Source organism: Eschscholzia californica, unplaced genomic scaffold, assembly GCF_041429995.1.
Source record: "Eschscholzia californica isolate CP2 unplaced genomic scaffold, dmEscCali1.0.p SCAF_3, whole genome shotgun sequence".
Classification (NCBI taxonomy): Eukaryota; Viridiplantae; Streptophyta; class Magnoliopsida; order Ranunculales; family Papaveraceae; genus Eschscholzia; species Eschscholzia californica.
The window spans coordinates 65,707,569-65,721,590 of record NW_028238420.1 but is presented as its reverse complement, the minus strand read 5'-3'; the positions used below and the strand labels follow the sequence as shown (position 1 = coordinate 65,721,590).

The 14,022-nt window shown below is 35.8% G+C and overlaps 1 protein-coding gene across 1 annotated transcript; it reads left to right on the top strand.

Moving 5' to 3' along the window:
- The first annotated feature begins 12,058 nt into the window (after positions 1–12,058).
- On the top strand, positions 12,059–13,873 carry LOC147553500 (uncharacterized). The gene is made up of 2 exons (XM_086669548.1): positions 12,059–12,616; positions 13,499–13,873. Exons 1-2 carry the CDS (start codon positions 12,108–12,110, stop codon positions 13,674–13,676), a joined length of 687 nt encoding a protein of 228 aa, XP_086525674.1. The 5' UTR covers positions 12,059–12,107; the 3' UTR covers positions 13,677–13,873.
- The last annotated feature ends 149 nt before the right edge of the window (positions 13,874–14,022 follow it).

The window sequence follows — 14,022 nt, the reverse complement described above, 5'->3', positions numbered from 1 at the left end:
CCCTCATTATATTTTCGGTAAGATTTCGAAATATTTACACTTTTGTTATAGTAGAACATAATAATACAAAGTAGTTAAATGATTTGTTCATTTTATTTTCAGGAGGATTCAGACGTTGACTCAGCGCAAGGCAAGCTAAGTAAGTATCTTCTAGACGTTGACTCAGCGCTAGGGCAAATTCTATTGGTTTCTTTTTACAACAACATCATCATCCGCAGACTACGCGATTTCATCCATCATTATTGGAGGCATCGGTGGCTCCTTCATGTACTCCAATGGAGGCAACAGTTTGGTTCGGGGAGGGTGCGGGCATGCCCAAATTGAGTTGGGAAGCAAACTTCCCAACCACGAGAGTGCCACATTAGTGGCTCTCGTGTTCGCGGAGGACAAAGGAAATATGCAAGGTATAAACCCTTTTACTATTTCTTCATTTGAATTGTTCATTTGAGTTGTTCATTTGAATTGTTCATTTGAATTTGTTTTGATTTCAGATTTTATGATTCGATTTGCTCTTGGGATAGCAAACGGCCTAGCACCTCAAGGACCTCCATTTTTTATGGAGGAAGTTGCTGAATACCACAAGTCAACATACTTCACGGCAAGGCTTCAAGGCTCAACCCAAATTCTTGGGCGTAATGAAATCCGAGACCATCTCGGCATCCCTGGTTATAGGCGTCATTCCTTCATTGGAGTCGAGAAAAGACATTCGTGGTCATTACCGTCAAGGGAAGAAAAGCTAATGACCACATTAGCATTTCATCCTGTTCCACCATCTATGTATAGTCTAGAGTAAGTACGTAAGTTATATTACAAGTTATATCACAAGTTATACTACATTATCCATAACTTGTAATACATTTGCAGGCCAGAACATGATAGCCCATTTGTCTGGGGTGGGGATATTATAGTAGGTGATTCTTTTAGATTTTATACACCAAACCTGGAAACAGCCAAAGAAGCTCACTGCGAGCTTTACAACAACATGAGAGAGTTGGCGGCTGGAAACGTCGTATTCGGAGGGCTCGTCTTCACCTCATCCAAGTGGCGCATGCTTTTTAATCAACAACGTGGGCCTGATTTGGACCAACTAGCGAGGAGTTTCCCAGACGTATCTATGGCCAGAATGTTTTTTTACAATGTGATCGAACAAGACAACATCCGGGAAGAAAGGAGTACTACGCCGTTGCATTTCTATAGTACCTCTTGTTTACAAATGTCGTACCAGGATGTTTTGCTCCGGTAAGTATGATGCTAGAGGATGTTTTGCCCACAATGTGTACATTTGAGAATTGAATGTCATCTCATTCTTGTAATAAACTCTGATTCATGTATGTCTGAACTGTTTTAGGATGCAAAAGGAAAAAGGTGAAGTTACATCCTCAAAGGTAAACCCTGAAGAGTCAGGCTTGAATGGTGAAGATGTTTCCCAGCAAGTAAGTATGTAAGTCCTAAGCTATTTTTTTTTCTAGAATACTGATGCACAGTAACCTTTCTGTTTGAAAAGTTCACTTGGATTTCCAGTAATCTATATATGGTTAATATTGGTACTAGTGTGCTACTCCTGGACGGCTGGACCTCCATCACAAGACGGTTGTCCAAATTCGCTACCTTAACCACCATCTACACACACATATAGGTTACATTTACAGCACATCTCGATGTACAGTGGGTCTATTAGTACTGCCGCCTTAGAGCATCCATCTCAGTGATAAAATAGCTGAAACCAGCAAAGACCTTTTTTTTGTATATTCGCCGATTGGTTGTCTTAGCTTAACCAATCAGATATGCGTATTTAGTGGAACTGAATCTTGGTTGCTCTTCCAAGTGTGTTATGAGCTTGCTTGCTCAAAACGTGATATCATTCCACGTTAAGTTTCAACTTTTTTTTTTTGTAGAAATGTTAAGATTGTGTGTTGTATAATGTGTTAATAGAAATTTTTGTTTTAACCAATCAAAATCTTAGAGCATGATGGTCGTACAAGACGACTTTAGCCATGATAGTTTGGGAAGATATTCTACTTAGATCATTGACTACTCAATGGTCTCATATTCTGAAGAAGTTATTCTCTGTTGTTGACTAAAAGTTACATTTACGTGTTAGGACTATTGGATTGAGTTGTTATTCGCTATCATATTTTTCCTACTGTCTACACCATACATACTAAGTGCTAATTTATTGTAAAACATTACAAAAGGTTAGTAGTTTATATAGTTGCTGCAGCTTAAATGAAAAATACTTATGAGATACTCTTCCCATTCATTCTGAAATTAGTTTTGGTTGTATTAAATGATTTGATTATGAGATTGTTCCAATATGAACCGTACTTGACTAACTCGGATGAGGTATTCTATATAGGCGCTACCTGAGACATCTCACCACACAACGCGAATCCTGGGATAACGCCTGCGTAGGCCGCTATTCGAGGCGTTGTCCATTTTTTTTTTGTTTCTCAAGTTCTATTATGTTTATAAATAGAAAGACTTATTGGTCTTTTGTTAACATTAGTTCATATTCACAAAACCACTGCTTCGGACGCTCTTACACAGTTAAGAGTAATTGTTAAAATAGTGGAGTTATGACTAACTAATATCAAACAATTCATATTAGGGGAAGGAGTTGGTAAAGCAATGACCCTCCTATTGTCTCTGGTTCACTCTTTGGCTCATGTTTCATTGTCCTGAGAGATTTTACCCTTTATACAGATGTACACATTGTGGGGCCTCCAGTTCAAAGCCCACTACAATGATGCGGCGTGGTCCTTCTGGCCCAAGAACACTTTGCGATGCTTGCGGGCTTATGTGGGCTAATACGGTTTGTTATGATTACTCACAATGAATTAGTATCTTACACACTGCAAGTATCAGTTTTTTTTCCTAAGTGCAGTCTTTATATCCTATTATATTACATAACTAGCTAAATGGGTGCCTTCCCTTTTAATGTTTGATTCACATTTTGTTAATTATTAGCTTGTGCCTCTCGTTTGAATTGGCTCGTTGTGGAAATATTATTCTATGCAGTTCCTACAGATATGGATGTTTTCTTTATTTTGGGATGCTCTCGCTTAGTGGTGGCCAACGGGCCGTGGCGTGTTAGACACGCCACAACCACGTCAGGCACGACTTTGAGTCGTGTCGTGTCGTGCCTAGACTACAAGGTCTTGGCACAGAAACGCCCCATGGCAACGACCCAGCCGTTGCCGTGTCGTTTCCGTGGCGGTCCCAGTCGTTTCTGTGCCGAGTCGTGGCTATATAATGGGCCAGTTGTTGCCAAACGTAACAAAAGAAAGCACAAAATAATTTTTAAGTCAAACATTGTGATCTTTGTTTAAACTGTAGAATCTATGTTTATTTTATTACTTAATAATTTTATTAACTATTAATTTTATCAATTAACAACTACTTTCAAAAAATAACAGTAATGTTTTGTAAATTAAGTACCCGTTTCTAACGGGTTAGCGTGTCGTGGCGGGTTAGGAACGCCACGGGCCGTGGCGTGTCGTGTTTCCGTTCCTAACGTGCCGTGGTTGACGGGTCTGGGAGCTTAAAATCCCAAACCCGCCACGCCCCGCTTGACACGTGACTGGTCGGCACGACACGGCACGCGACGTTCCGTGTCGTGTCGTGTTGCCTTATAAACGGGTTGTGCCGGTCCGTTTCCGTGCCGACACAACCCGTTGGCCACCACTACTCTCGCTCTTAAATAACTTTATTTAGATTTCGATTAATTTCTCTAGTTTGATTTTAGCGTTAAGTCTTAAGTGTACTGAATAACTAATGGTATTGATGCACCAAAACATTTATTTAGTAAAATTCTAGGTGAGGATTTTATTGCGCATATTATTCTTCGTTTCTGCTCTTCACATTAGGTTGTTGTGATCTTCTGCTATTTCTTAATAAGTTCTCATGACGCTAAAAGAAGATCTATTATCGTTTTCTATTTGGATTATATACAGAGTTTTTTTTGCTTCTACAATCTCTTGTTTTCCATAATTCACCAACTGTCTCTTTTTTTTCATGTTACCGGTCTCACCTCTTCACTCTGGAATATGCAGGGGACATTAAAAGTACTTCCCAAACCTGTGGAAAATCAAAATCTGCCTCTTATCCCAACTGAGCAAGTAAGTCTCTCAATGAAGAATGTAAATTCTACTTAACCGTTCGATTTGAATTTGATGCTTTTCCTTATATATATATATTGCTTTCACGAAGGGTGATGTTAATGACAATTCTGAGATCGGAGCCAACACCTAAGCCTTTGTCGTTGTCACCACCACTTCTAATGGAAATGGAGCAGATGATACTAATGAGCAAAATCAGTAGTTAAACTGCAAGTTTATTAAATTATTTTCGGCAGAGAACAACATCACCTGATTGACACTGTAATCAGATCCTGAACAGATTTTACTTTCTTCAGATTTTCACATGCTTGAGTTCCCTAGACATCAACCAGACTTAATGTTTTAAACCTCCAGTTTCAGCTAGATATCCTTCTTTTAACATTTTTCGTGTTTCTATTTTATTGTATCGAAAAGCTCAATGGTTCTCTTACCAAGTCACAACTTTCACCTTGTAAGATTCCGAAGCAATCAAGCTCTCCGTCAAAGTCTCACGGAAATTGAAAACTTCCTGTTACAATTTGTGCTGGCGGTCCTTTCGGTGGACTAATGGCGATCCAGAGCAATGACAAAGTTATAGCTATCAAACCCGACCAGACGAAACCGATAGTTGGTGTCTTTCCTCTTCTTCCCATCAAACCATTAGCAAATGGATATTCTTACGGAAGATCACACCCAAGAATATGTAAGTTTAAAACCATAGTTTACCCTCCTCGTCCCTCTGTGTCTTCAGAGAAGATAAACTCGCCAGAATGGTAGAAGCATCTGGCTAGAAACTGCTCCATCTTTTTGTTACAGTTCTCCCTCAAAAGTAGAAAACAAACAATATTTATACTCAAAGCATCAAACCAAACCCCTCGTCCTCCATACATAGCAAAAAGAAACAAACATTACCCAACCCCAAAAGTTACAATCAAATGTCTTAGACAAGTGTAGCTAGTAGACTAGTCTAGACACAAAGCAACAAGACCCCAAGTTAAAAGGACATGATTTTTTTTTAGGAATATTGGATACCCTTTTATTAATTCTGCAACTAAGAGTCATGGTGACCCTGTTTTAGAAGTTCTTTTGCTTTAAAAAAGTAAAAAAAATTTGAAAGCATATTTGTCAAAAAAGTTACTTGTAACTAAAAAGTTAGTTTGGTAATCCAATTTACTTTTGATAATTTTACTTTTCTTATATATATTCGTAGAGATACTTGATGTTAATTGAATTTATTTATGATTTCCACGATTACTCTTGTATACGAAGTGGTGGCGGTTCTTTGAAGGTATGGTTATGGGGTTTGGTGGTGGTTGAGATATGGTGGTGGTATAGTGGATACGATATACGGGTGGTAGTGATGGAGGTACGGTGGTGGTGGTGAAGGTACAATGGTGGTGGTGGTGAAGGTACGGTGGAGGTGGTGAAATTACGGTTGTGGAGGTTGTGAAAGTACGGTGTTGGAGGATGTGTAGAAGTATGATGATGGTGATTGTGGTGGAAATATGGTGATTGTGGTGGAAATATGGTGGTCGTGGTGGTGAAAGTACAGTGGTGAGAGTATTGGTGGAAGTACGATGGTGAGTGGTGTTTAGGTACGGATATCTAGCTGTAGAATTAATAAAAGATGCAGGTGCTCGTGCCAGTGTTCCCTATTAGGCAAGAGACACGCATTGTCACTAGACTCTCCAGAGACAGACACGTGAACATGGCAAGCTATCCAAAAGACCTCTCGCACATGGACAGACCTAGATGTAGAATTCCACATTGCTTGAGGGAGCGTTAGGGGACTAGACCATAGGTGCGAGCTCAAGCTTAATAAGTGTCAAAGCCTTTTGGATGGGCTCGGACCTTCGCTTAAAACAAAACCATGTACGGTTGTACCTATTATCTATCAGGCTTGAGACTGGGCAGCAAAAGTGGTACAATATCGATAATTTTTGGGCCTTGGATCGATATACTAGGTACGTCTATTCACAACAACATTAACAGTTGTCGACCCTAGAGATGGTAATCACAAGTACTCTCTCTCATCAATGTCTGAGGTTCAACATAGGCCCTACTACAAACCCATAAATGTTATTGAGGACTAGTATTGAATAGATAAGTAAACCAACAACCTATTCAAAAAGTTATATATTCCTTCCTTTACTCAAAGGCCCCACAACCCATTTAGTTACCTCTACAATATGAACTATATATCTCATCAAGTTTTCATTACCTGAACTAGAAATCATTTAATTCTCAAACTGACAAAATCAATTTAATGCATCCAAAATCAATACTAATTTTATTTATACATTTTCATAAAATTATTCCTAAAATTAGATAAGAAATGAAGTAATTAACTAAAAAATCAAGAAATTTACCTTTTGTTTTTCTGAATCAATATAACTTCTAACCCCTGGAATCAACCTGATGTTTAAATTGATTGGATTTAAATAAAGTTAATTAGATGTATAATTAATTGGATTAAGATAAGATGAAGAGCTGAAAATGAATTGAAATCGTGAAAAAGGAACTTACTTTATTGAGTTCATGATAAACCCTAGAAGAGCAGATTTGAATCCTTTCTCTTGAATAAAAGTCAGTAAAGAGTGAAGATTTGAAGCGATGAAGATTGCAAATAGAGGAGTAAAAACCAGAACCAGGGGCGGAGCTATAGGTGGGCTAAGCCGTGCTGTAGCCCGGGTCTTCCCACCTGTAACTTCTACCTTTTGTTGGTTTTTTTACAATGTAACCCGAGTCTTCCCACCTGACTTATACTTTGCGTTGAACTATTTAACTAAAGACTTCAGCAGCCCAGCTAGTAAGGCAAAAGGTTATAACCATAAGGTTGTGTGTGTGTTTGAGTCCCCTTGCTAGCAATTTTTTTTTTTGAATTAGTTCGTATATTAACATCCACAACTATTAACATCAACAACTATAACATAAATAAAGTTCTTCACTATTTTAAGGTTTAATTCTTGTGTATATTTCTCCTCTATTTTAAACTAGTTCCCTTACTAGCAATAAAGTTCTTCACTATTTTAAAGTAGTTCGTATATTAACATCCACAAAGATTTCTATTTGTATTAAACCCAATAATGTCTATTTTGTATAAAGGATAGATATGGATGGATCTAATGATACAATGATGTAGTTTAGCCAAAATTCTAAATTTTTCCAAATATAAATTTGAACTAGCACGGTGATAGGGGGTGTATAGAAATTGAAAATTTTCGTGAATCCTTAATATAAGTTCAGCCCGCCCATGCTCAAATTCCTGGCTCCGCCTCTGACCAGAACTAGAGGTTTATACTGAGATATAATTGAATTGACATAATTTCTTAAGCCGATTAGGGTAAACGAAGACAACTCCATTGAAGAGTTTTTTTCAGATTGAACAGAAGAGAGTTTTAGAGAGAGAGAGAGAGAAAATGATGGTTGGAAAGAGTAGTCTAGATGGATTATTATGGCGCGTTGTTTGGTAGTATTTTATTATTTTGGATTTGTAATTAGAACGCAAATAATTGATGATTATGACTTATACTAATATCTTTCAAAATAAGGAAAATTAGATTGGACAAGTTTAAAGCAGTCTTACCATTGTAGAAATGAAGAAATTACATGGATATGAAAAAGGACAGATGGGTGTCAGAGGGTAAGTATGTTCCCAGTCCTAGCCGTTATCGATATCGTCTCGGCATTAGACACCTCACAGGTACGAGGGTTTTTTTTTAGCGAAAGCTCCACGAACTCCCCTAAAAGGCCTTAACGCCTATCAAGCTTGAGCGTACTACACCTATAGCCCAGGCTCCGGACACTCATGAGCGATGTAGGATTATCACAATCCTACATTCTCAGGACCTCAGTGAAGAGCCGTTCTCGCCTCTAATACCACTTTCAATAATATTAACAAATTAAACGTATCTAGTATATAGATTTCATGAAGATGCACGTATTTTGGGAATGTTGTTTATATCAAACATTTCGTGTTACTACATCGTATTTTTTAATTTGGCAGAAAAAAAATACATTTGTTGTGTTATTGTATCATTTTGTTTTTTTCTTTTATTTATTTTCATTAAAAAACAGAGCAGAGGTTGGTCTTTGATAGTGTATCATCTTAAGTACTTCTACTCGACGTCTTGTCTAAAATTCTAACGAAGTACTAATAGAGATGATTTTTTAACAAAAACTCTAAAAAGTCATATGTGGCATTCTAAGTGTTAGAGATTGAGTGTCTTATTGGAGATGCTCTAAGAGAACACTTGTAGTTTTGTGACCTTTGCATTCAACTAATTATTTTTGTCTGCTTCTTTTTATTATTTATTATGCAATATTGTGGGGAAAAAGAATGCAAAAATCAAAAAATAATTCAATAAAATATTATCTTTTACAAATATAACAAGTAAACAATAGTAAATGTCTTTTTTTTTAGCGAATTCAACTACGATCTACGTTAATTGTTACAAGACATTGATACATCGCGATGATGTGATGCGCACGTTAATCGTCTAATTAAACCATGAATGAAATAGGTCTAAAGCCCAACAATATAAAGGAGATCTAAAGTCTAACAAATTAATTATATTTTTTACTTTATTTATAGCCTAAATTACATGAAATAAATTTTGATGACAAATTACTTCCACCGAGACCCGATTCTACGATATGACGGGCTTAATTGAGACGCTCCAATTTTTTAAACGCATTTTTGCTAAAAGTAGTCTTAAAGTGACTCCCTCAAAGTAAACTTTAGGGGAAAATATGAAAAAATGGAGCGTCTTTAACAAAAACACTGAACCCAATAATTTTGTGGCGCCTATATAGTTTCTATTTTTGTTATGGTGTCACCTGTTGTGGTATATGCCTGTGGTAGTTTTAGGAGCACTATACCATAGTAAAGCCTTAACCTTTTTTTTTTTCTTGAGAAATCGACTACGATCTATGTTGGTCGTTACAAGACATTGATACATCATGAAGATGTGATAAGCACGATAACTGTCTAAGTTCGACTATTAATGAAAGAGACCTAACCCGACAAATTTACTACATTTTGCACTTTTCTCAAATTCTTCATTTCCGTATTGGGGTTGGTGGACCTGTACGATTTATGAATGTTGATCAGTGAATTCCATCATATCAATATCCTTGGGCCACATGGCTCATAGGGCCGGCGCCGAGGGCAAAATGATAACAAAGGCTGCATATGGTAGCTTTCTTAGTCATTTTCATGTACCATCCTTCTTTCTTCCTTCTTTCCTTTTCTCCTTTGTGCTAAAATGTGGTCAAAATTTGACTACCATGATCTTTGATAAAGAAAATATGAAAGATAGCACAAGGAAAACACACACCAAACATATGCTAGTTTCATTTCATTAATTGTTATTTTAAAATCTAAGGCAAATCATACTTTTAATTGTGTTGGTGGCTGAGTTAATGATCTAATGCTTATACGCAATTTTTGGCATATCAGGGACTTAATTTAGAATATGATATGGATTAGGATAAATCCAACCAATGGGGAAATGATTAGTTTTTGTGAATTCATTACATCATATAACATGGATATATTTGAAGATGAAATTCACTATGAAATATCATCATATATAGTATGCTGATATATTTATGAAGAGAATGGAATAAGCTCATAAACTGTAGGACGTTACATTACCGACTCTAGAGGTCATTAAGCAAACCCTTAAAGGTCACGAAGAATATAGGTATCCTCCATTTAATAGATACGCACTTATATATTACATGGGACAATCGATAATTAAGGTAAACCACAAGTTCGTGACTCAAATAGGCGACCAGTTAATATTTTAATATCTTACAATTTTTCCCTATCTTCCAAGAAAATGCTCAAATTTAAAGACTTGAGGTCACTTTCATTCTTCTCCCTTCTCCCATTTCTTTTCTAAAAACATTTCTTTCAACATCATCTCAATATTGACTTGCATATACTCATTCCAAATTTTGAAAAAATAAATCACTTTCTAATAGTTATGATTGATTCTCTTTTTTTTTTTTTTTTTTTTTTTTATCTATAATATATATGTAATATTCAATCCACGTTCGAAGAATCCTAAATCTTCGTCATGTTTGGTCATGGAGATGATCTCAATATGTTACCTTGATGTACTAGCTACTCACTTAGGTTAGTTTTTCTAGAACTTATGATGCATTCCAAAAGTAAATATTTGATAATTAAAGAGACGCTACAAATGCATTGGCCAAAACGAAGTACGATATCCAAGTGCAAATGGTACTATTAAAAAAGTTATCAAACGTAGTTTAGACAATAACTTGTCTTGTGACCTTTTCTAAGGGCATTTTAGTATCTCTTTTGAAAAAAAAAATGAAATACAGTAAAATTTGATCTGTGGTATTTCCACTGGAGAGACATAGAATTATTTTAAAATCAGTATATCGTATGATCTAAAAACACGTAATGAATCTAAGCGATACAAGAGCATCAAGAGGTGGCGTGTTCTACCCACATTTGAAAACATTAGAAGACTTTGAATGAATATATTTTGCTTGATAGGGAGGGGGGCTGCGCAGACCATAATGGACCCAAAACACACACACAAATGAAATTCAATCTCAAACTCACGTGCTTCTTTCCCAAGTACTGCTAAAATGGAACTAGTACTTTTGTTCCTCTCGTGAGATTCAAGAGGAATTTTCCTTTACCCATCATCACCAACTATTAACAAATAATATTGTAAAACAAATCTAGGTTTTAGATATCTTTCGTATGAGTCATACCGGAAATGCAAGTTCTAAGAATAAATTATTACTTTTGTACAAGCGGATGATATATATATATATAACTAAGATAAAAGAAATGTGATTCTGATTTTCAATCAGAATGATCAGGTTTAAATAATTAAGATAAAAGAAATGTGATTCGGTTTTCAATAAGAATGATATCAGAATGATTAAGTTTATATGACTAAGATAAAAGAAATGTGACTCTGTTTTTCAATCAGAATTATCAGGTTTGATGAGGAATGATCTTCTAGAATGATAGAATCTAGTTACATTGAAAATCATAAAGCCATATTGAAAATTGGTGTGTTTATGACAACTATTAGTCTCGTATGGAAGTTAATTATCTCACGACATAATTTAAAAGCACTAATCCCAAATGACCTCCAACATTTGACCAACTTCTTTTTTTTTCACGATAGACCGTTATATCCCCCATATAGGTCATGTAAACTTCATTTTCTTGTCATTTTTATAATATGCAATTTTCTTTTCTTGTACTTATGCTTCCTCTGATGCAAAGTTTTTCTTCTTTCTTTTAAGGTTGTATTTATGCCCTTTTTAGGTTTGACAGAAGCTAGCTAGTCATAATGTGTGCTAACCAGCAATTGGTTCCCCTCAGAGAGTCCTTGACCCAGAAAGATGAGCAGAGTCCATAGAATCTACAGTTTTGTGATTGAAAGTTTTGAGTGAGAGGATCAACTATTTGAAATCCTCAAGTCTTAACCCTAATTATGAATCAAACACTAAATTTCAACTAGAGTACTGTTATGAAAACTGCTCTTTCTGGTACAAATTTCCTAACTCTAATGATGAGTCCACCATCAATTTCAACTTTTGTACTATTAATGAACTTAAAATAATAAAACCCAATCTCTCTCTCTATATATATATATGAGGACCGCCGATGCGAGGGATGGCAAATGAGAACAACTTCTCTTTCTAAATCTTACCCGTTCACCTTAGTTGGTCAGAATTCTGACATTTTACGAGCCTAGCAAACAATTACTGTTTTTATTAGAGCGAACTAAACTATTATTTTGATGTAGCAATAATATAATCACTGAATCGGTTTTGTTCCGCTATAACGTTGTTTTATTACCATATTACCCTTATTCAACCATTGGTTTAGGTTTTGGACAGTGGGTAAGCAGCCTTACTTTCCCACACACCCCAAACTGTATAAATTCATGTATTAAGAGACTTTTATCATCTCCACCTTATCTCTTCCTTTCTTCTCAATCTGTCATGGAAAACTACCCTATAATTTTCCCTGGTTACCCGCAGCAGTCTTCGTTGTGGACGAAGGCATCTAATGATCATCATCTCTTACCCTCAAATAGTTACATGGTGAATTTCAATAATATTGATCAAGATCATAATTTAATCCATGAGAACAATAATAGTTCAAGTGGGTTGTTTATGTCTGCAGGTTCATCAGATGATCAATATTATCTAAAAAAGAACAATAATAGTACTATTAATTATTCAGATAATTATCAGATTAGTGAAAGTGGTCTGTTTGGTAGTAGTGGTGATGGTGTGAGAAGTGATCAGATGAAGGATATTGATAAAGGAGGAGAGATAAAGAAGGAGACTACTAGTACTACCAGTATCAATAATGGAGGTGGGAAGAACAAGAAGGTAAGAAAGCCAAGGTATGCTTTTCAAACAAGAAGTCATGTTGATATTCTTGATGATGGGTATCGTTGGAGAAAGTATGGTCAGAAAGCTGTCAAGAACAACAAACATCCCAGGTAATTATATCTCTCTGATCTCACAGCAAATCACGTAAGATTTCTACACAGAGTCTGTCTAGCTTTTCTGTTCTCCAGCGTTACTCGTCATGGAAAGACTAGTTATAGACTACCGCGAGTATTGTGTCACGAACCATTAGGTCAACCTGATTACTATCATGTATAATTGGTCTATGCAGATGAAATTGATATCATAGCGACCATGTATATTGGGTTCAATCTAATTGTGGTTCTTGGCATGGTACTCTTTGCATAAGATCGTCACACCATAAGATCGACACTATAGGCAATAATGGATGATATCTGTCAAATGTTAGAAACTGAGATGATTACGATGAAATGAGTAAGAAAAATTAAATCAATATTTGCAAACAAAATTCCGAGACATAATTTATCATCTTAATGAGGTACATGTATGATCCTAAACCAAAAACTCTCACAATGATAGTTAATCCAACAACCCTAACCCCCTTGACCACATAGGAAATGCATCATATCTTAATCCTCTTTTACTTTCATTCTTTGGGTTAACTTTCTAGAGATTTAGGTCAAAAGTTTCTAACATAGTACTAGAGCTAGGAGTAAAGGATCGAACAACTAGGTCAAGACTTCGTAATCTTAGTCACTATGAGCTAAGGATATCATTGAGTGCTTCTAATCTTTGAATGAAGGGGAAACTATTAATAATATCCCACATCGTTCGACATGATGAGAATTTGTAATTAGTATACAAGTCCTACACAACATTTCCTTGTAATTAAACAAGCTTTTCAACTAAGTATAATTAACTAACATCACGACGACCTCCATATTTGCTCATGTAATAGAGGTGATTATTTTGAAAACAAATTGATTAATTGTTTAGTTTTGGTAATAATGCAGGAGCTACTATAGGTGCACACAACAAGGATGCAATGTGAAGAAACAAGTGCAAAGGTTATCAAAAGATGAAGAAATAGTGGTGACAACTTATGAAGGGATGCATTCACATCCCATCAATAAATCTCCAGACAACTTTGAACAGATTTTGGGTCAAATGCAAATCTATACTGGTTTCTAATTAACAACATTGTCCTCAATAAGAACTTAGCTAATTCTATCTACAGTTTTCACATAAACTAGTAATTTTGTACTTTCATAATACTCTGGCAGTTACTGCATAAGATACTGTACTTAGGATAGCGATAAATGGGAACATTTTAGCTTGTAAATAGTGGTTATTATTTATTACTATTGGGCGATTAAATTTGAGAATAAGCTCTTCTTGAATGCAAATATTTGTGTTAAGGAATAGTCCCACGTCAATAAAGAAAGTGGATCTTTAAGTTAGATGAGTTAGCTTTACCGATACTAATGTGACGGTTTTCATTTCAATCTCACCTTGAAGGAAACCTATGAAGTTTAAT